The sequence below is a fragment of the Melanotaenia boesemani genome, chromosome 18 (assembly GCF_017639745.1).
Source record: "Melanotaenia boesemani isolate fMelBoe1 chromosome 18, fMelBoe1.pri, whole genome shotgun sequence".
Classification (NCBI taxonomy): Eukaryota; Metazoa; Chordata; class Actinopteri; order Atheriniformes; family Melanotaeniidae; genus Melanotaenia; species Melanotaenia boesemani.
In genome coordinates this window covers 15,865,384-15,889,060 of record NC_055699.1, presented here as the reverse complement: position 1 = coordinate 15,889,060, position 23,677 = coordinate 15,865,384, and the positions used below count along the sequence as shown (strand labels likewise).

Sequence of the window (23,677 nt, the reverse complement as noted above, 5' to 3'; positions counted from 1 at the left end):
AACTAAACGCTTGAGAGGAAAAAGTTGCCCAGGTTGTGGCCAGTTTTCCGCCATGTGCAGATTGAGTAATTAAATAATAGTTTTCTTATTTTACTGCTTTTGATGGTTAGCTTCGAACAAAATATTCTTAAGTTTATGTTCGATATACCATGTAAGAGGAAGGCTGTCGCTCCCTTATTTAACTGAGTCAGAAAGGAGGTAGCCTTTTTTTTTTTTTATGTGTGCTCAGTTTAAACAATTACTCCGCTTGGAATCTGGCTGGTTTGTAGCCAGCAGCGTCAAGTACAACACGCAGGTTGTTAAGTCATTTAACCAGACTATAGGCTATCTTTCTTTATGACCTCAGCTTGTAAAGCTGGGCTCATATATATATATATATATATATATATATACATATATATATATATATATACACATACATATAAGTTTAAAAAATACATTTTCTTTAGGCTGGGGGCAGTTGCAGCCATACACCAGATCTTCTCTGTAGTGAGGGTTAGGGGCTGCAGCCTAGTTGTACCCTCAGTACAATGTGGAGAACACAGATACCCCAGCAGACAATAAACAAAGAGCTTCTCGCCATGTGCGCTGCAGCTGCTGCACGCACACGCCCGCAGCTGAGCCACAGTGCGCAGTCTCAGCCGCCAGGGGGCAGGCTTACCACTGAAACCGCTGCAGACAATGAGTATTTGTCGTCAGGTAGCTTTTATTACTTTATTTTCGTTGCTTCTCTACATCGAATGTCATTATCAAAGAGTAGAAATGTTTCAACGAATTAATTAATCCACAAATCATAAGATTATTCGGGTTTTTGAATGGCGTGATAAAAATTACTCAAATCCACGTGTCGGCAAGCATCCAGTCTGATCATGTGTTCCCAACCACCTGTTGCTCTGTCATTGAACCTGACCTTTGACCTTCCTTTAGTTATCATAAAATGTTTCCACTAAAAAAGCCACACTGGCTAAAACTGTTTTAAACTAAGTTACTCCAGACGTTAAGAACAAACACTGTTATTTAAATGTGATACTTTGTACAGATGTTACCCTTTATTTAATCTCTAGTCACTTAAATTTATAATATAAACTCCAAGTTAAGCTGAAGACATGTACTGAAGGACATGTGATGTCAAGTTGAGTTAAGTGGGTTGTAGTTTTCTAACCGCTCCAACAGGACCTCTGAGTATCCAGGAGAATAATACCTGAAACAAGACACATATTATAAATATCTGACACTCTTTAATAATGAAGGTTATTTGAAGTTAAAAGGCTAAGATTGTAAAGTATATTTTGTGTGTGTGAGGAAAAAAACTACACCTGACTATCTCTTCAGGAAAGCAGCTGTTGACGGCATTGATGTACTCCTGAAGAGCAGAGCCGGGCTCAGCTTCGATTTCTTGTACTTTTTTTAGTCCGCCGCTGGTGACAAACATACGGCGGGCCTTGCTGTCATGGGGTAGCACCTTTTGAGCCGAGTAAAAATGGAGATATGATAAATTGTTTGAAACTGCTACTTGAAAAGCAGACATGTACTGAAGCTGTTGTAGAGTCTTCCCTCACCTTGCTGAACTGGCAGACGACGTGTTTTAGGATGTTGCTGGGAACATCGTAGAGGAGCGGCTCCAGGACCGGCAGGTAAGTGCACTTCTGCAGGATGCCCTTTAGAGCTTTCTTGCACTAAAATAAAAAAGACTTCTTTTATTCATCATAACCCACAACTCAAAGTGCCCTCTGAGTGCAATAAAGGTTTATTTCCATTGCTAATAACATAAGTGTGCTTTAGTTTTATTATGTTGACTAAGGTTCGTTTTAAAGGAATCGATGAAAAGTTTTGCCTTGATTTCTGTAGCAATACTGGCTGTTTCTTCACTCCTACAGAGTGAGGGGAGTTGTTGCTCTTACTTTATTTTGCAGGTTTTCTGAGCTGCTGGCATCCATGTAGAGCAGTAGCAGTTTGGGCAAAAGGTTCACTGTACCCACTACCTTAGCGTGGTCAGGACTGTGACGCCCTATCTGGCCAATTGACCACACTATGGCCTCTTTGATGTGTTGCTCAGACTCCTCTGACAGACACAAGGCCAGCTGGGGCACCCCCTGCAGGACAGAAGGGCACACAGCACAACAGAGCCACCACCATAAACATGACCTACATCCTGAGGGTGATGGAATGCTTTAAGATTTAGTAGCAGCAGTCACATAAAGAGATATCAACACCTTAGAGAGGATGACAGCCATGGCCAGGTTTTCACTGTGGGCTGCCACATATCCCAGCATCATGATCCCCGGCAGTTGCAAGTTTCCACGGCTGTCACCCAGGTAGTCAATCATAAGTGCCAGGCCACCGCAGTTTACAATCACCTGGGCCAGCTGGAGAAACGCATGGGACAGTCAGTGTGTGTGTGTGTTTTTGCATGTGCTTATGTGCAAGTGTGAACGTGCAGTACCTCTGGTGTGTGTTGTACCACTTCCTTCATCAAGGTGGCAACATTTTTCCTGACATACTCGTCTGGATCTTTGAGGCAGGTCAGAGCAGCAGGGAAGATCTCAGCCTCTATCACCATCTCAGCCAGGCTGACAGAGTGCTTGCTGATCTGGCTCAGGGCAGAAAACACCTGCCTCTGCATGGAGGCAAACAGATGCCACAGGGGATAAGTCCCTTTTTTAAAAAAATTAAGACTTAATTATAGCTTTTTGTTAACTGAAATTGCAGATTATGTGTGACCATTTTACTTCACTAACTTAGACTATTTTGTGTCGGTCCATTAAAAAGCAGCAAACATTTAAAGAAAACTTAGAAGAGCTTCACAACGCCTGGAAAGCTGTGAAGAAATGAGGGTGGCTCAGGAATTCTGCACTCAATTTCACAAGAATACAAACCTAAAATTTATTTAATCTTAAGTAGGACTGTCTTCTCAGGGGGAAATTTTCACTTTTACTCAGGTTTTATCTACTCTTTTTTTATTATTTTGAAGATTTTTATATCAATTTTTATATTGATGAGCTTTAATTATGTTAAAAAATGTACTAAAAGATAATAATAAATCAATAAAAAAGATAATAATAAATCAATAGTGACTAGGTTTAATTCAAAGCAATAGCTATCTAAGGTCTAAAACTAATTTACCTTATTTCTTTGTTTTTGGAGGGAGTTTCTATAAATGACATAGATTCATTCATGAATAACAATCAGTCCAAATGATTGTCAGCAGAACAATAATTTATATAAAAGATTAAATCAAAGTGAGATGACTGAGGAAGGAGCAATGCTGATGAATGAAGATCTATGAAATTAATTAAATTTAAATTTATTTAATTAATTAAACATAAGGAAGCTTTTCATAATCTTGTTTCAAATATTCAGTTCATACACAGATAAAGAGAAAAAGGTAATAACGAATTTTAGCATGAAAATAAGATGTTAGTCAAAGTAAATATCAATAATCAGCATAATTTTGATCTAATCTGTTGATTTCCCATGATGCATTTTCCATGTCTTCCAAAATATATATATAAAAAAAAACAAGAAAGACACACGATATAGATAAGAGAACAAAATATATTTTAAAAAATTAAAATTTAAATGTTATTAACTGTAATGTAATAAAGTGGAACTGGTGTATCGCTGATTCCTCCTTCCAAAGCTGAGCAGCAGCAACATTTCTGGCAGCCTCACCTTGAGTTTGGCGTCTTGGCTGAGGATCATCTGTGCCAGGTGTGCGATGGCGCCGGTGTCCACCACGGTCTGGGCCAGCTCTGGTGTGTGTTTGGAGATGTCGCTGAGGGTGGAGGCTGCAATACGCTTAAGGGCCATTTCAGGCTCCAGGAGGCACAACACCAGCAGGGGGGCAGCTCCTGCATCCACCACCGACTGAGATAGTGCTGCATGCAGAGGTTGAGAGCATGAGCACTAAATTACATTTGAAAATATCAGTGATTCCTGATTCAACTGTTATATTCAAACAAAACAAAAACAGAAAGATAAAGGTGTTTTTTTAAACAAAAGAAAAACAGGAATTACACCAAAACATTAATTATCACTGCAAGAAACTGACATACAAAGACTAAGATGTAAATCAGAGGATGTCTGAGCTTCCTTACATGCATTATGTCGTGCAATGCACCCAAGAGCCCAGGCGGCGGCCTCCTTCACCCCGGGGTCAAACTCCTCCAGGCAGAGAACCAGAGCGTCCACCCCCCCACTTTCCACTACAGCCTGGGACAGCTCAGCGGAGTGTTTAGCCACTGCACGCAGAACAAATGCTGCTGCCTTCTTATAGAACCTCTACACACAAACACACACAGATAAACACATCTGTTAAGATGATCTATAGAAGCTCTGAAATTATTCATTAATATTTTTTTATGAAATTGTTCATTGTTCTTTATTTAACAATTTACCTAACAGCCAATTTACTCTAGAGATAAAATGAAGCTTTGCCAAAAAAAAAATAATCCGAAACTGTTGTTAATAATCATAACCCTTTTAAAAATTTGGAAGTGTAAAAATGCAATACTTTCTTTAATATAAAAACAAATTCCCCGTGGATTCTTGTTGAAATTATTGGCATTTCTTAATTATAAATTCAGTATTACAATATTTCAATATAATACATTTCTAAAAATAAAAAATGTCATCAACTGACAAATCACTTTACATCTTTAAATAAGAATATAGTTAAAATGTTTTGTTATTTATGTTTGCTGTAAAAAAATAAGGAAAAAGCAACTAACTGATATAAAAAGCTCTAGTCCAAAGTTTGCTTGTTTGTTGTTTTTTTTTTTTTTTTCCTTTATCATCATAAACATTTGTCTTGATAAATTTTAATTTGTTTGAGGTATAAATGAAGTTTTATAGTATCGTGGATACCACCCAGATGATGTGTAATCAGAAAAGAGAGAGAAAGACAGAGCATAGTTAGCACTCTTTTAAAGGCAAAACCTTTTTTTTTTTTATTTTTTATACCAAATGTAATAACGGTGTAAATACTGAAATTAAAATGTCCTTTTTAAAGTTTGGTATATGAAAATAAAGTTCCCTTTCACGAAGAAAAGTAAACCTTGTCTCCTCCCAGTCTGAGCTTCTGAACAGGCCGAGAGAGAACACAAAAGCCTGGTTGCTCTCATGGGGGAAAAAACTCAAGGTTTTGAATTAGCCCTCAGGGGAACTGCAAAGTAAGCCCAACTAACACATGATCACATTCAGGGGCTTGACCCTCGAGGTCCTGCAGGATGACAGGCAGCCTCTGACTGCCTCTGTCCTCTCTCACACCGTCTTGTAAAGGATGGAGCTGACACTGCAAAAGGAAAACCTGACGGGAATGAACAATACTCAGAAGATGAAATGCTCACATTCTGTGTGGCCAGAGATTGGACAAGCTGGGGCAGGATGTTCTCCTTCACCACAGCTTCAGCTAGACCGCCACTGTTATCTGCCAGGTGGCCCAGAGCCAGAGCAGCTCTCTGCTGGATCCCTGGAACCACATCCGACAACAGCGGATGCAGAAGAGGCAATACACCTGCAGGAGAGGTGATGAAGGGATGTCAATCTTGGAATCACCAGGAACATCTACACTATTGTTTACCTGCATTGTGTAGGATTTCTATATTTTTTGGTCTGATTGCCAGGTCAGCAACAGTTTGCACAAACTGCATTCTTGATTTCTGGTACTCCTCCAAAGCTAAAGTAAAATCAGAAAGAAAGAAAAAATCAACGTCAAATACATGCTGAATCTTCATCATTATAAAGACAACCAGCTCAAGAATCTCACCTTGAAAAATCTGTCGTTGACTCATTCTGGCACGTACAAAGCAAAATAGAAATGGCTCCTCTTGAAGATTTTGTAATTGATATTTTTGTATAAACAAGGCGCGGATTTTTTTCACCGGAATTCCAGTAACGTTTTTCAAAGCAGCTGAATTTTTAGAAAGTTTGTTTAGTGTCGCCTGGCAACACACAGGAAGCAGATCGTGTTGTCGTCCGTGACAAAGATCGTCTATTTAAACAAACATGATTCACTCTGAGTCGCGTCCACAAGAATTTCGCAAGAATGTATAGTTTCCGGAAAATTGTTCAGAGTGGGATGTCTGCTACTTTTCATATCTGTTCGCGCCGACTTTAGTTCCCGCTAAAAGTAAACCGCGGACTTACCGCACATTTTGTTTCGCTGCGTCTATATTCAGCTTAATTCAAAGGAAAAGAGAAGCGATAAACCCACGCGGCGGATGACTGTACATACAACATGTTGACTGAGGCGCTGCTGAAGCATTTAACTTGAAACATGACTTTTGATGTTTTCATAACCTGCCAGCATCAATCCTTAATAGGCCTACTTGTGAAGCATTTTATCAGTTTCGCTCACAAAGCGATTTGGACTCAACAAATTTAAGTACTGTCGTCAATATGGCTCTAAAGTGAATGCCTCTAAAATCCATCTATAGTATGTAGACCGTGCTTTATACTAAGCGAGGGTACCTTTTTTTTAAGATCATGCACGAGCCTAGTATGTTTTAAGGTTTGAAGACATTTTGCTTCCATGTCTTAGGATTATTTCTAAATGAAAGAAAAGCGTACAAAATTGGCTAAACATTCATATTTTACTCCACTTTGTCTTTTGTGCTTTTATGCAAATTATAATGCATTTAATTATTTCAGTTTTCTGTCTTTTTATACTATATATATATATATATATATATATATATATATATATATATATATATATATATATATATATATATATATATATATCAGAAACCCTCACATATCACCACTTCAGTTACTCTTCATACACCAAACTTTCCTGTTGTGTTTTGGAGAGTTTTACACATTAGTTGGCTATATCATTTATAACATTGTTTAATCTGCATTTTACTTATTTGTTTTGGCTGTTAACCGTATATTAGAAGGAGGTACCTATCTAAACCAAGAGCTTCAACTCTGTTTGCAAAGAGGCACAAAAGTATTTTGACCTTGGGTTGATCTAAGCTTCACATCCTTATTCTACAAATGCGTTTAAGTTATGTTTAGTAGAAATAATTGTATTTGCAGGTTGACACTTTAAAAAGAAATCAGAGCACTATTAGGCCTATAAAATGATTGAGTTGATGTAATCAGCCGTGGCAGTTTCATGAACAGTGAGATTTCATGCTGTTGAAGAGCTTCCACAGAAGACGAAAGAAAAAATTAGGTCTATTGGAAGCAGATGTTTTGAGTAATTGTGGCCTAATTACTCAATTCTGTGGTAAATGGAGTTTTGTTTATAAAAGGGTAACAAAAACTAATAAAATCAAGCCCAATTAAACCATAAGTAATCCTTATATTTTAGACTATTGGCCTATTCAGATGTCTGACTTCTCCCTTTTTTAATTTTACATTTTCTATCCAGCTCAGTGACCGCTAAGGCACGTATGGGTAAGATATTTTGAATTACTTGTTTAATTCCAAAGAAATTAAAATATTTTGTTTAATTTTCCTGGTAAAAAAAAAAAAAAAAAATAGGTGAGGTCGTTTTTTTTCTCCTCTCTCCTTGTTTTGCTTGTTTCTTTTCATTTTGCAGTGTGGATGGGGTGGGGGTATTTATTTATTTAGCCTATGTATTTATTTATCTATTCATTCGTTCGTTTATGAGACGGTTTTCTCTTACAGCAAATTACGGATTTAATTGTTAGTATAAACAACCTATTTTAAAAAGAATGGCCCACGTTTAGCTAAATTAAGCTCCAAACTACACCTTTATTGTTGATTTAAAATAATTTATATCCTTTTTTTATTTATTTATTTGTTACGATGTTTTCAAAATGAACTGTATGCCTAAGAAGGCAACGCAGTTCATTCTGAACACATTCAACACACTATGAAACTTGGGTCGCGAGCCTGTTTAACCGTTAGGAATTAGGAAATCTGGCCTGACTTCAACTTCATAGAAATGTAAAATACATGATTAATTAAGATTAAACTTAGATTTTAAATGCATTAGAGTTAATAGCTTGGTTCCCTTAAAAAAAAGAAAGAAAAATATGTAAAAGCTATGTAAAACTGGGATTTTAAAAAGCACATGCAGCTCACTGAAATTAACGCTTAAATAAACTATGCATGCTGTGGTTCCGTTAATTATATTCAGACATGATTTGATTAGCGGGGGCAGCGCTCCTCCTCCTCACCGTGCATGGCGCTTAACTTATCCACATTTCTGCTGCTTCAGACGGACATCTGGCGCTTTGCACCGTCTGCTCATTTCAATTATTTCTTATTTTATCTCCTGGAAACGCACCAGATGATCTTTAAAAACAACAAACATGGCGTCATTCTCCATAAGTGTAAAATGTTTTATTTAGATGTTTTATACTGTGCAACAGTAACAATACAATAAGTTGTTCATACAATCAAGCGATACAAATACGGAAAACAGAGACATCAAAACATCCGTAATTGAACATGAAATGAAGCTGAGCAGGTGCCCAAGTCATTCCCTCGGAATAAAAAGGGGGAATATGAGAATAACATCGCTGATTAAATATGCATTTTGACTATTTACACGCGGATTTATTTTAAAACGTGTGATGTGGAGGATGAATAATCCATTTCCACCGCAGTAATTGTTTCCAGTAAAAGTTTGTTTCCCCTCTTTTTTATAATTAGCCCCCATTAACAGCGCTAAACAAACTTCTGTTGCTCATACTTCCTTTTTTTTTTTTTTTTTTTTTTTTTCAGTTTTTGTCTCTTTTTTTTATTTTCTGGAAGGGGGCACGCCCAACTCTGTGTCAGAACTGAAAAGTGTCACCATGAGCATGCATGTTTAAAATAGAGTTTCAAAATATCCCAAAACAGCTACACATAATCATGAGACACACGTAAAAAGAAAACATAAAAACGTCACCTTCCTTCAGTCACCTCTGTAAAATAAAGATGTAGCTTTAAAAAGGGATAAATGATTATTCTTCCCAACTCCCCCCCCCCCACCCCCCCTCTTCAATGTCTCAATTCAGATTAAAATTCCCTTGCCGTCCGACTTTCTTGTTCCGTTTATTTTCACAAGTCTGTTTCCGCTACGTTGAAACTTAAAAGTGACGTAATAAATTTTAGAACAACGAATGAAAGAGAGAAAGAGCAAGAACATTGTCTACACAATGGAACTACGTTGGCATGGAAACAGTATCAGCTGAGCGGGAAGTCTGGCGTTGGCTGCACGTAACCGGAGCCCCGCGTCATCCGGACGAAGTCGACGAGCCATTCAGAGAAACCTTCCGAGGTTTGCCCCCGCTGCCGAACTGGGTGAAAGGCCGGCTTGGAGTTTGAGTCGTGGCGGCTGCGGTTCCGTTCACGTTGCTGGGGCCGTGCGGGGGCTGCGGGTGCGGTGACTGCGCAGGCGTACCAGGACTTGGCAGCGACGACGAAGTGGATGGGGCGCCGGCGGGACTTCCGGCTTTGTCGCTGGCTGAGTCGCTCTCCGGACCGGATCTGCTTGCACTGTTCTGTCCTTCCTGCTGCGCGTGGCTCACCTTCATTTTCTTACAGTTGGGTCGTACCCGGTACTTCAAAGGCAACGGACCGTTCTGCGAAAGAGGGTTGAATAAAGAAACCATAAAACTGGATAATGAGAATAGCTTAAAAGCCAATGAACACAGCCTGATTTCCCTAACACACAGAATAAAGTAGCCAACTTCAAACAGTCTTTATGCATTTCAATATCATGGGGAATATATATATATATATATAAAAATAATAGAATAGAAATACTTTATTAATCCCTTCAGAGAGCCCTCAGGGAAATTTGGCTACCAGTAGCAATACAACACCAACAGTAAAGCAGGACAAGCACAAGACACAATATATACAAGTACAAAACAAAATAGAGGCAAATAGAATGCAATAAATATAACAATAATAACAATAAGATAAGTTAAATAAAACAATATAAACAAGCATTTCACACAGTAGAGGTGGTAGATTCCCAGTTCACTATTGCACGTATATATGTTCTTTATTCATTTTTAATTAATTAATTGTGTCTTGTGCTTGTCCTGCTTTACTGTTTATATATATATATATATATATATATATATATATATATATATATATATATATATATATATATTTATTAATATATGTAAGAAAAAAAGCTAATTTAATGGCAAATTATTATTATTATTCATTTATTTTTCAGTTTCCTGCAGTTGCTTTCTAAAGATGTGATTATATAAACATTTATCTAATGGATTATAATTATGTGCAATATAAGGACTGCATTTAGGGTGACTAGTTTAACTTCTCTTACCCTTCTCCAAGTATAGATATATGCTATATCCATTAATGTGTAGTAATCCTTAAGAGGCTCATCTTCATACATCACTTCAACCTGGAAAGGAGAAGGAAAATAAATATAAATAAATAAATATTGTAATAGGAGTTGATGAGTTAGGAAAAAAGTTATTAAAATGCAATTAAAATATGTAATATTTTAAGAGCTCTGGCTCTTAATAATAATATATGTAATATTTAAAAAAAGACATTGCAATTTTCAAATATTATAAAAAACCAAAATAATAATAATAATAATAATAATAATAATTTAATATAAGAAAGACCTGGTAGGTGTTCGGGATGTCCATTTTGCTACGCAGGAATTTCCTCAGATGCATGACTGTCATGGCTGCTGGACACTGCAGATACCTCTTGTTAGCCACCTACAAACAAAATTACATTTTACAAAATAATAACTAAGAATATATACGTAATGACTAAAAATATATGTTTTCACAGTTGATAGTCTAGTTGGACCACCTTAAAAAAGGTTCAGATTTTTGCTTTACAAAAGTAATGTGGCTGTTTAAGTAACAAGAAATAATTCTCCACTTACGCTTTGTCAACACACTTTATTTTTAAACAGGAGCAGAGTAAAGGTTTGACATTATTTTGTTGTTAACAAGTAGAAATGAAAGCCAAGAAGAAACTGAGGTCAAATCAACAAGCATTACCTGATCTTTTGACGGCTTGTCTTCGACTCCACCTACAAGCCTGCACAGAACAAACAGAAAAAACATCATTAACCTTCCACTTTTGCCATATTTGCACAGTTATCATGCAATAAAAACACAATACTGGCAACAAAAAAAACTCAGGTTTCACAAAATCAACTTCCTTACTTTTTCACTCATTCTGAGGTTCTTTATTTATTTATTTATTTTTGATGATTTCAAATTGATTGATGATGATTGAAATTGAAAAAATGTGTGCAATACGCAAGAATCACTACACTTTGATACACTTGTGCAAATCGTGAATACAAGATGAAAAAAGACTGAAATAATTACGTCTTGAATGTGGAGATGAAATTTAGAAGATATAATAAACCAAAAAATAGCCACTGAAAGAATAAAAAACTAAATGCTACATGATGCATTTTGTAAATGCATGTCTGCATGTTGTGTGATATTGGTGTATGATGGTGTACGACCCACAACATGTGGAATTTTATCATTTATGATGCTGCCTTTTCTGAAACAGTATCTGTTGCAAAACATCAAGCACATAGTTTCTCTTAGCATATTAAAAAGGAAATTTTCTCCATTTTTATCCTAAATTAGAAAAAAGCATAATTTGAAAACAGATGTTCACCTGCTCTGATCAAAGAACTCAATAGAGAGGCTGATGATCTCATCGTCTGTAATAATTCTCTTGTCCTCATCGGCCACCTCCCCGCGGTCCTCATGTGATCCATTGGAAGCTTTGATAAAATAACAGAAAGAAACCGAAGCTGAGAAACGAGTAATGTGAATGAGTAAATATCATAATTTCCATTCACAACTTCTGACTCACCATCTACAGGATGCTCTGCATAGAACTCTCTCCTTCTCTTCATCTCATCTGAGCACAATGAGGAAAGAAAGCTTTTAAAAGAGTTTATTTTCATTCCTCAAAACACATCCTCTCAGGGCTGAAACAGTGAATGCATCAGTGTTAGCTGTACCTTTTTTTTTAAAAAAAAATTCCTAAATGTAATTTTCTGCAATAAAGTTGGGTGCAAGAAGATGCTGTAAAGAATTTTGACTAAGAACGTTGTGCTGTATTTTGAATCATTTTAAACCAACAAAAAGGGTCAAAAAGAGCCCAAAATGTATTTCATGAGTTTCTAATAAATGAGATGTTGCAACGGTTGTTTGTTGTCTGACTTTTAGCAACTTTAAAAGACATCATAAGCTACCAGAAACAACATGAGATAACTTTGCTTCCAACTGCGCTGCATTTTTAACACATTTAACTAATTAAATTCAGAGATTGAATGTAGCTGAACATATCTATACATAATGCTTTTTGCAAGGAAGGTTAAATCAAATCTGAACTATTTTCATTCCTTTCATTATTATTATTATTATCATTATTATTATTATTATTAAATCAACATCAGTAACACTGCAGCTGCTATGGTTATACAGTTATGGATGACATTACACAGCCAGTCAGAAAATAGGTCTGAAAGCTGTAAACATACAACTCCAATGGTCTTACTTTTGAAGAGCCCTGGGACCAACTTGTACACAATGTCTTGTAACGTTTTGTCGGACCTGCAGAACAGAGCAAAAACTCGACATGTTCACCAAGGAGAAAACTGAGTTGGCATAACAGGTTGAATAAGCCAGACAAAGGGTAACCTTTGAAAACTTGATTTTAAGAATAACAATTCCTCACACTGAAGAACATTTTTAGCTTCATTTTTAGTGCATGGCAACTTCTGATTACATATTCTAGACAAATTACTCTTCTTCAGTGGAGAGACCACAAAAGGCAAGAAACATGAGAGGAAAGACATTCATATATGTGGCTGCTTGATCTATATTTTAGATTTAAAAAATGTGAAATAATGCAAATGCCTACTCAAAGCTTTCAGAATATAATTACATCAACAAATAAAACAGAGAAAAAAGAAAAAAATCTTACAGTTTATGTCTGAAATATGGCAGAAAATTAATCAAGCCTAGTTCTTACCTAATATTGAGCAGTGGTTTAGTTTTATGCACTTGCACGTCACAGATAGGACAGTATTTGCTGGTTTCCAGATAGCGCACAATGCACATTTTGCAAACTGTAAAAAGAAAGATAGAAAAAACTTTATGTATTAAGGATTTCCTGATAGGTCAATTGAAATAATAATAGTAAAAAAATAAAATCCAGGTTAAAAAGAAATCTCTTTCGCTGTTTCAAGACTGCATGAGGTTTTAGCGGTTTTGAGGAAAACTCGCTCAGATTTTTATAATAAGAAAAACTCACATGAATGAAGGCATTCGATGATGGTGGTTGCGTCTATGAAGTATCCTCCACACAGGACGCAGATGAGGTGAGGGTTGAGCTCAGTAATCTTTATCCTGGTCGTCCGATGCATGGTGAAAGAACTGAGCAAAATATAACAAACCCTACGTGGAAAGAAGAGGGATAAGTAAAAACAAACAAACAAACAAACAAAGGATGCATTACAAGGCTGCAGCCTTCCTTTGGCGCACCATTTGGAAAAAGGCTGCTGTTTGCTTGACTGTGTTAAAGCAACATAACCTCTTATGCTAATGCAGAGATAACCGGAGGGGTCGGTTGTCGGTAGCAGAAACATCGCAGTGAAATATCATAAATCAGTCTCCCGAAAAGATCGATGAAACTAAGCAGGAGAGCGCAGCGCTCCATCTTAAATCAGCAGCATTTGTTTAAAAAACAGATTACATGAGAGGAACAGTTATAGTTATGCTTGAAACCAGAAAAGTCGAGATTGAATAAAAAATTATGATTCTGGTCGAAGCCCTAAAATAAGGCAAAACATAAATAATTTCTTCACGTTTGGTGATAATCCGTCAGATTTTTAAGGGTTTAATATGGAAGAAGGTGTCGAATTAACGCCGCGACAGCAGTGACACGAGCTGTGAGATTAAAACATCAACACAGCTGCATCGGATCAGTAAATGACACAAATTCAACAGAAAACTGGAGCATTTTAGTGGTACTAACATATGCTACAAGTCTGTGTCGCCCCTGATGCGAGGCACCCACTCATTGCGTCAGGTGTGCCGTGCAAACCGTGGGGGAAACCTGGTCGTTTCTATGGCAACTCTCTTTGTTTTTAGCCCACATGGCTGGTCGCCATTGGCCAGAACGAGACAGGCTGTCTAACCAAAACAACAACACGGCGAGCTGCCGGTGTGCAAGACAGACAGGACCAAGTCTCTCGGTCCCTCTGCGCACACACACACAGCCGCTGGACTGCCAGGCTGCCGACAGCACGGCTGCCATTTTGTGGAGGAAAAAAAAGCTCGTATCGGTTCAACGGGCTGCGGGGTTTCCTTCGGAAAGGGGGGCATACAAAAGCCGTATCCGAGTCTTTTACACGAGGTCAGATGATGGCTTTTGGTGGGATCGTACATTGGTGTGGATAGGTCTAAATCGGCGTGCGAGCCAAAATTTCTTCTGCTTCGCGCCGTGTTTTTCATGGCGAGTGCGCGATAATCAGCGCCGTGCAGCAGCAACATGGCCAGACAGCAGCGACTGCGCTCAAGTTGAAAAGCAAACCATATCCTGCTCCTTTAACCATATATCTACTTATGTCTGTTTCTAGCAAACATCAGCCGCTCTGTGTGTATAAAGTGTATGACCTTAAGGAAATAAACAGAAGTTCAAGTTATGGGTAATGTCTTTCGTTGATTGCGATATCTATGTAATTTTTTAAAACAAATTACTTCATATTTGTGACTCATGAGCCATATTGAAGGTAAGAAAATAAAAAATAACCACGTTTTGCGCATAAATTTGAAGCTGCGCTGGCATAGCAAATAATTGCGCCTCTTGTCATTTAAAGATGTAAAAATGAAAAATAAATAAAAAGAGAAATCATTAATAGACCCTATGAAACCCACTGTGGCTGCAACTCCACGACGAGTTGACCCTCTTTGAACGCTGGATGACGGCCAGCGTGTCCAGGTCTGCACGCACACTGACTTTACGGAACCACTTTTGGCACCAGAGCTCTGAGTCCAGACTGGTTTCAATGCTCCACCCGACCTCTCCTGACCGCCTCTGAACAGACCTCTGCGGGCAAGTTTGGACAGCGACTCTGTTCAAAAGGATGCCTCACACCTTGCAATTATGTCTGCATATATGCACGGAGTCTGTTGCGCTTTTAATCGATTGATTTGTGTTTGGACAACTGCTGTCCCTCTGTCCAGTGAGAGCTGCACTTAGACTTACAGTCGATCATTGCAGGAGTCCAAAACAAAGCTAAATAAGTTCATCCGCAGTGAGAACGAATGTTTTCAAAGGGCTGGCGAACCAACCAACACGGTCAGATTAATATCCGGGTTATTGATTCACTTATACAGCAGCTCTCTTCTTATTTCCACATGTGACACAATCAATTCTGAACAGTTTCACGGATCAGTAAAGTTTTTCATAGTTTTTCAAATGACACCAAAGCGACACTTCTTCCTGCAAAGTTTCCTCTTTACATCCAAATCAACCAAATCAGAAGCTGCTGGTAGCAATCCAATGAAATTCGCTAGTGGCAAAAATAAATATAAAAATAAGAATAAATTAACAAATAATAATAAAGAACTGTCAGACAACGTGGAAAATACCTCATTAATTTGACTAAAGCGGTGCACCTTCTTCAGCCATTAAGAAAGAATAATAACTGTCACTGTGTGTAGGGGTTGATTTACACTTTTAAGTGTTACTGGTCTGACACAGGCTACGCAATCACGTCAATTCACAGATCTGAAGGCTGTCAACTTGATAAAATGCATTAATTTTCACCCATTAACCATCCTGGTTCCCCACCGGCATTCATGGGGGAAAATGATCATTTTACCTCTCAAAAGAACTGACCAGACTGTCAACGTGATTCTGTATCATGGGCGCCAGAGATCCACCGTTTCATGGTGAAAATGTTAGAAATCCACAACAAGCCTGGATGTTAATAAGTTACATAACCAATGCTTATTCTGCTTGATGAGACGCAGATAGCCCTTTTGTATTGAGACCAAAGTGACACCTTCTTTAATTTCACAAAAAAAATTTAAAAAAATTAAAATAAAAATATTAACAGTTTTAATCAAGCTAATAGGACACCAAACCACAAAAACCCAGAGTTTCAGGTTATCCTGTGTTAATCAAGCAACCGTTGACACACAAATGAAAAGGTTTACCTCCACGTCACGTTCGCCGTAGCCATCCAAGTTAAGTTAATAAATCTGTTATTCGGTCATACTGAGAAAAAACACATTTTGGAGCCAGTTCATAACACTCCAATCATCTCAACTCTATAAAATGAAGACGCTATGTGAAATTTTGTACACAGAAGGACCGTTTGGAGCAATTGCTGCCGTTAAGATCTCAGTCAACGCAGCCTTGTTCTCCTCTGATCTTCCACTTTACATAAATCCAAAACACACAAGGCAACCCTTCACGGTGCTCAGCTTATGTGGACAGATTGCTGAACACTACACAATGCAAAAGTGAGCATACGTAAGTCCGAACTGGCGTTCAAAGCCGAGCGGGGAATAGCTTTTGCAAAAAGACAGAAGTGGTAAGCAGACACACACGGAGCTCCACGTCGGTGATAGCTGCAGCCACCGTTCAAAGCAGCCACATCCACCGCTGGATCGATGCGGAGAAAAAAAAACACAAAAGCACAAACCTCAAGGCTCGCTTTTTGCCCTCGTTAGTTAGAGATGATATCGAAGGAGACGTACCTGGAGGCTCGGCTTGGAATCGGCGAGTCTTAAGACGATCAGACAATGAAAGTTGGAGCAGCGATCAGCAGAAAATGAATAGAAGCCGAGCCGCCATCTTGAAGCAGGCTGCAGACGCTGTCAGTGGCGGAGAGCGCACGGCGGCGGACCGGAGCGCATTTCAGATGTGCGAATGAAAACTCCTCGTTTCCTAACCGCTTGCACACCGTGTGCGTGTCCAATCCTCGGCTTCAAAAGGGTCTGAGTTCCGCGGGTTCGGTACAGGAAGACTCCCACTTCGGCTGCGATAACTTTGCCTCCAAAATAACCGCTTCGCCCCCCCAGTGAAATGCAGCCGCAGTAGCTATATGTGTGTGTGTGCTCCGTGGAAACTGACACCGTCCCCAAAATGGCTTGTAGTTCGACCGCCCCGCTCTAGTCACGTGGTCTCGTTACTTAAGGGTGCCCAGGAATTACTGTCGGTGTATGCTGTTTTCTCCAAATCTTCTCCGTAATGACATACAATAACAGAGATCATAGACGTGCTCACAAAAACATACTTAAACAGCAAAATCATGTCAACTACTCCGCAGTTTGAGCTTTGTTTGAACTTAAATCACAACGGGCAGCTGCTTTAAGGGCGCCCAAAAAATTACTGTCGGTGTATTCATGGTCAGTGTGTGACGCATGATTCAAAATAACACACATTCCACATTCACGCAATTTGAAACGCTTCGCAAAATAGCGCGATTTGATGTGTGGGCTAGATTTGATCAAGAATCTGCAGTTGGCACCATGATTAAAGGCGTACACTAAATGTGCCCGTCTCTCTGGTGTTGAAAATAACAGCAGCACACGCGCTTGTACACGTTCGAGTCGTTTATCAGGTGCCTCAGCGTCCGACTGTAATACCTAGTCTGCTGGGGAGATGTGCTTTATCAAGCTCTGTTGATCGTTGCTTTTCAAGACCCCACATAGCCTATTTGGTTAACATGCGTCCACGTGACAAATGGCATCTGATGTCAAACCTTTGTCACGGGCTGTCCTGCAACCCCCAAGAAAGGGGAAAAGGGAGAAGAGAAAAATAAATTTAAAAAGAAGAAGAAAGAAAGAAAATCGCCACAAGTTTCACGTGAGTCTATCCTGCACCCTGGGATGTTTGGGGAATCTGAGCTGAAATTTCAGAGTATAGCTTAAGCTTTCTGGGGGAAGGAACCGAAAATCCAAGAAATTTAGTTGGCAAAGTCTTGGTTCTCTGTTAATATGAAAATAGAGTTGTGCCGGAAGGGCAGGACTGGTTGTGTTATTGCAACAAATGCTTCAGGAAACTAAGACATTGTATTGTTACTGGTAAAAAAAAAAAAAAAAAAAAAAAACAATCATCCGTGCCTCTGTGCTCACAAAATGGTTCCAGTCTTATTTACACTCATTAGAAGAGGCTACCTTTGAACCAAAAGGGTATCTCACATATTTGCGTCAACAATTTATTTGTTTGTGCGAGCGAACATATGAAGCTGTGAAATACTCAAAAGAGGAAAACTTTATTTAAACTTTAAAGAAGTTGGAAAGGTCATTCATTCAGATAAATGGATATCATTCTCAGGTACTACAGAACTACATATATATATATAGCTTATATATATACATATGTGTGTGTGTATATATATATATACACACATATGTATATATATATATAAGCTGAGCTGTGTCGTTGGACTCTGGTCAAAGTCGAGGATCACATCTGACTGGCTTTCTCGACACTCTTGGCAGCGTCCTTCAATTTCCCCACCAAATCCTGAAAACAAACAAAGGCTTATCATTTTCGATTGAACAATAATAGAAAACAGAAATAAACCTAAAAATAATCAGGAAAACAGTTTTACTTTCTATAAAAAGACAATACGGGTCAATTCCTCACTGATGACTCATTTTAGAGTCTCCAGAAAGGTGGCATGACGCGTAGAAAACGTTCTCCTGAAACTCACATCAATACCATAATAGTGTCTGTAGGTTTCATTTTATAGCAAACTTTTTTTTTTTTTTCAACCTACTCGAATGCAAAGTTCTGGATTGTGCTTCTGCAGCAATGAAAATCATGTTTCTGTGCAGGAAATGTAGATCCAATAATGCGTAAACATAATGATGCCAATTCAAACATGGTCTTGCTCCGAACTGCAGAGATGACACAGCCATAGACCACATCAAATCCTTTTTATTTATTTATTTATTATTTATTAATTTATTTTCTCTTCATGGGCTTTGATGCAACAGATGAACGTCTAAAAATCCCGCATCCAGACTCTCTTCCTTTTTTACCTGCAGCTGCTCCGTTGTGCAGGTAAAGTTGATATCTTCTGAGGATCCTCCATTCTAGCAAAAAGAAGCAGGCAGAACTATTCAGCGCGCTGAAAACACACCAGACTTTCAGGAAAATGCAAGAGGAATTTAGGAAAGTGTACAGCTGTGTTACCTCAGTGTTCAAAGATATCAAGTAAAAAGGTTCGTTGACCTTATCGAGCTGTCCGCTCTGATGAAAAAAAAAAACATGTAGTTTAATATAAAAAAAATATGCAGCCATAAATAAACCAATAAGTGGTGTGTTGCTTACCTTAGTGTGATATTGTAGACGCCATGAAACATCATTAATCTGAGCTGGACGCCTTCCTATGCTAGAAGAAAGAAAGAAAATATCTTTTGATGCTGTTTCTGTACATTTTTTCAAAGCAGAGATTAAACAGAAGCTGATCAGTGGATTTGGGTGATTTTTGTACAATAAAAAAAAACTTGTGAGGAAAAGTTTCCCAAGTTGTGTGTCTCCTAAAGTTGTGCAGGTTGCCTCCCCACTGAACCAGCTTGGAGCTCAAATACTGTTAACTGAACCTGAGAAGTCGCATTTGCTGCAATTAATCACTCCACGCAGACTCTCCCAGCTTTTTAATGAGCTGAAGCAACGACTTGTCTCATTTCACTCCCATTCTGTTAGACCCAGTGGAATATTTAATCTGGCCCACATTTTTATCACTTTTCTGAGAAGAGAGGAAAAAACCTCGCCCTTCTCCAGTTTATATGTCTTAAAAATTTAAGCTTTAGAAAAAAAAATAAATAAAAAAAAAATAAATAAATAAGGAAATTATCGACATTAAAACTTAAACATAAAAATACAATCCCCCATCCATTTATTTCTTTGCTGCATGGAGCTCTGAACACCTCTTTCAGTCTTTTCAATCTTACCTTCCTAATAAATGTACCAGGTCATTTCTATATTTCTGTAAAAAAAAAAACACCAGTAAGTTAGTTACGATAATTGAAAAAACTGTTAATTAAAAAAACATTATAACGTACCTGATAGCTGCTACAGAATACTTCTATTTTTTCTGCACTGATTGTGAGCTCATCGAGGCTAGAGCTACAAGAAGAAAGGACAACTTTGACATGATAGGGCTTCATTTTCATCACAGTCGTAAAACATTTTACCCTCAAACCAACACATGATTACCAAGGAACAAATACTTCAGCTCTTCTTCAGCTGAGTGCTGATTTTTGGGTTTTGTTAATCACTTAATATGTTGTTTTTAAAATGAAGAAAGCAAAATTGGTATAAAAGATGAATGCTGCTGCCTGTTAGAATAAAACATATCCTTGCAGACCACAAGATTTATCCTCTACAGTTTGTGATTCCTGATTATGAACTACCTCAAGCATCAGCATGTACTGTATATTAGCAGAAAGAGTGTGTCACTATTGACCAGAAATTTGTCACCTGCCTCCCCTTTTCTTAGAAAAGCTATATAGTTGCCACTTCATCAGAAAAAAAAGGACCACCATCTGTTTGAACTGGTGGTACAACAGATGACAGAACAATTAAAAAGGAAAATGAACAGGTTAAAAGAACAATAAATTGGCAACTAAATGCCACACAAAGGGTTTGTGCAATAGGTGGAAACTTTCCAACTTGTTACCCTTTTTTTCTTTTCCTAGTTTCCAGTTATACTCTCACAATGCACCAAAAAGGATTGCATTCAATGTCATTGGTGTTATACACTGAAAAACAAAGATTCTCTATTATATTGTGTTCTGACCATCTGATAACCCACCAAACACCTTCCCTTCCTTCTCTAATTAAACCATTAAAAGGCACCTTAAAAAAGAAGTAAGCCACATCTGATCCCTGTTCAATCTATGTTAATTGCAGGCAATTTTACTACAATTTAGAAAAAAAAAATAAAATAAAATCTCAGCCCCCAGGCCTGGCAGAACATCCAGTAACAGTATACAGTAACATCTGACATCTAGCACATGCAGCAGAACACATTCTTAGCTTGTTATTTTATTCAGGAGAGGTATATATGTATATATATATATATATATATATATATATATATATATATATATATATATATATGATCACTTGAATCACTTTGTTTCTGTATTTCAAAAGCTGTTTTGCATAGGAGCTTTCCTCTTTTGTCTTTGTATCCATTGGAGAAACATAAGATTTCACATATTTAACTGACAGCTGCAGCCTTGTTTGGCTTCTTGGTCTCTAAGGGTTAGGGGGTTCTAAGGGGAATGCATTCAGTGGGTCAACGGGATGGTCCTATGTTACAAACATGTCCAACATGCTGTCATTATACTTTGGGAATGAACCTTCACGTGTTGAGATGAAACCCATTTCTGTCCGATATCGCCCACCTTATCGTTGATTTGTCTGCGTTTTGTTTGACCGCCTCCAGGATGAAGGTGGTTGCTGCTGTGTGAATCTGCTTCAGCAGGATTCTGTCGATGTGCTTCAACTCGGACTGATCTGAAACCAAAATAAATAAAGAAAGAACACGAGGACGTAAGGACGGAAGCCATTAGATAGTTCTACACTACCGCATTCCTTCCTGACATAACAGATTGGTGTAAATAAATGATCAGTATATAGGCTTTGCGATCCATATCTGGGTTTTCCAGATTGACGCGCAGAATGGAAATCAATGATGATTTGCATGTGAATGCGCCCCTCAGCTGCATCAGCCGGGGAAGGGAGGGGGTCCTTTTGTTGTGTTTGTCTGGTGAGCGCTTCACTTTCTAAATAATTCTGACACTAAAATGAACTAGATTATTCCACAAATTCGTCAACACACGGAGTGAGGAGACAAATGAAGCAGTTAGGACAGAGATGGAGCCCGAGTGGTCAAAGTCTAATGTAGGCTAATTTAGCATAGCCTATATCAAAACTGAGTTAAGCTAGGGGCGATTAAAGCGAACAACTAGATGTATCTGCATGATAAAATTTCATTTACATGGATTGAAATAGTCTAAATTGCTTTTCTGGTGTGGCAGGTAGCCTTGATAGCAGTTAAAATGATAAGAGACATTCTGTGTGGTCGTGTGTGTGTCTGCTGCTGAATGCAAAGCAGGCAGCAGAAAACGGCTAAGATCGCTTAAACGAGGCGGATGTGCGACTGTCTGCTCAGTCAGTTCGGAACACGAAGATCTCATTATCTGAACACGGAGAATTCAGATTAGATGCCCAGTAAAAACGCGCACACGTCGATATTGGTCTGCTACAAGTCCACGCGAATAGAAACCGGAAGCAGCAACAGAGACAAAAGCGGCAGCTTCAGGGAGAGGCAGCGGCTCACCGAGCACCGCGGCGTCGCCGTTAGAGGATAGCAGACTCCGGAAAGAAGCCTCCACCAGCACCTGGAAGCTGTTTTGGTCCACGACGGACGGATCGGCTAGAGCCTGCACTCCTCTCTGCACGGACTCAGACAACTCCATTTTGCTAAAAGCTGACCCACGACATCAGACCACGTGATGGATCAGCTGATGTAGTGGTGTGGAGAAGCTGAGCGTTGAGGAAAGAATTATTAGCGAGAGAGAGAGAGGGAGAGAGAGAGAGAGAGAGAGAGAGAGAGAGAGAGAGAGAGAGAGAGAGAGATTGGAAACTGTCCATAAATCACCAAGATTCCCGAGACAACCAGGAAACACTGCTCTGGATGTCCAGTTTGGTGTTTGCTCATGTTTGATGGAGTCTTATCGTTTTTTGTACATAGCCTACTGAGACATAAAGCACCTGGTTTCCGAGGTGGAAAAAAAGTATGTATGTGCATATATATATATATATATATATATATATATATATATATATATATGATCTAATATTACTTATATCATTTAAATAATTTAACATACCATTAACAGTCATGAATACATTAAACGTGGTTTAGCCTCAATAGGCTCCCAAAGAGGATTCTCTCGTGTTTTGGTCTAGATAGATAGATAGATAGATAGATAGATAGATAGATAGATAGATAGATAGATAGATAGATAGATAGATAGATAGATAGATAGATAGATAGATAGATAGATAGATAGATAGATAGATGAAGAGAGAGAGTTCCCTGGGATTATAAGGACATAATTTGGACATTTTGACATGGGGATCATGACATCAGTTCAGCCAACAGCCTACACAAGAGGCAGAAACATTTTCAATAAGTTCAATGACCATTTAAAACCATTTATATATATATATATATTTATGGTCATATATTTACAACATTTGCAACCGTGCAGATGATCCAGCTTTTGCATTAGTCCTCATTCACCTTCAAGACAAGGCAGCGCTTAAATATTAAACATTTTCTGTGCAGTTTAGTTGCATTAATTATATTGTCGCTTTTCATTTTAGCGGCGATTTAAAGTCAGCATATCCTTAAACTGCCTTTTTTCACTTTAACTGATCAGTTGTTTTTTTTTTTTTTTTTTTTTTTCCTTGCCTTGCGATAGACTGGCGACCTGACCGGGGTGTGGGCTACCCCGCCTCTCTAACTGTGCTGGGCTCCGGTTCCCCTTCGACCCGGAATAAGCGCTATAGAAAATGGCTGGATAGATTTTTTTCTTCTTCTTCTTCTTTTCAGTTGGGCTGTTGATTGAAAGGATGTTAAACTTTCAAACTCACATGCTGGTTTTCTGGCAGGCAGTTTGAC

At 38.3% G+C, this 23,677-nt stretch overlaps 3 protein-coding genes across 4 annotated transcripts; all 3 read right to left on the bottom strand.

The window, feature by feature from the left end:
• Positions 1-515: 515 nt before the first annotated feature.
• Positions 516-6,672, bottom strand: spag6 (sperm associated antigen 6). Its single transcript, XM_041967499.1, has 11 exons — positions 5,768-6,672; positions 5,582-5,677; positions 5,349-5,515; positions 4,098-4,281; positions 3,673-3,878; positions 2,444-2,617; positions 2,214-2,366; positions 1,902-2,093; positions 1,560-1,676; positions 1,317-1,462; positions 516-1,201 (listed from the first exon to the last, which is right to left on the bottom strand). The coding sequence occupies exons 1-11, from the start codon at positions 5,790-5,792 to the stop codon at positions 1,129-1,131; spliced, it is 1,533 nt and encodes a 510-aa protein (XP_041823433.1). The 5' UTR covers positions 5,793-6,672; the 3' UTR covers positions 516-1,128.
• A 1,635-nt stretch (positions 6,673-8,307) lies between these two features.
• Positions 8,308-17,315, bottom strand: bmi1a (bmi1 polycomb ring finger oncogene 1a). Its single transcript, XM_041968316.1, has 10 exons — positions 16,719-17,315; positions 13,261-13,403; positions 12,979-13,075; positions 12,502-12,557; positions 11,812-11,859; positions 11,611-11,719; positions 10,971-11,010; positions 10,581-10,679; positions 10,271-10,351; positions 8,308-9,548 (listed from the first exon to the last, which is right to left on the bottom strand). The coding sequence occupies exons 2-10, from the start codon at positions 13,370-13,372 to the stop codon at positions 9,201-9,203; spliced, it is 990 nt and encodes a 329-aa protein (XP_041824250.1). The 5' UTR covers positions 13,373-13,403; positions 16,719-17,315; the 3' UTR covers positions 8,308-9,200.
• A 904-nt stretch (positions 17,316-18,219) lies between these two features.
• Positions 18,220-22,519, bottom strand: commd3 (COMM domain containing 3). Of its 2 annotated transcripts, XM_041968318.1 has the most exons (9): positions 22,328-22,519; positions 21,390-21,501; positions 20,040-20,103; positions 19,929-19,963; positions 19,306-19,366; positions 19,168-19,224; positions 19,014-19,067; positions 18,391-18,492; positions 18,220-18,338 (listed from the first exon to the last, which is right to left on the bottom strand). In XM_041968318.1, exons 1-8 carry the CDS (start codon positions 22,464-22,466, stop codon positions 18,433-18,435), a joined length of 582 nt encoding a protein of 193 aa, XP_041824252.1. In that variant the 5' UTR covers positions 22,467-22,519; the 3' UTR covers positions 18,220-18,338; positions 18,391-18,432. The 2 variants fall into 2 exon arrangements, with proteins under 2 accessions (XP_041824252.1, XP_041824251.1); XM_041968317.1 differs by having other exon boundaries at positions 18,220-18,492.
• Between the last annotated feature and the right edge of the window lie 1,158 nt (positions 22,520-23,677).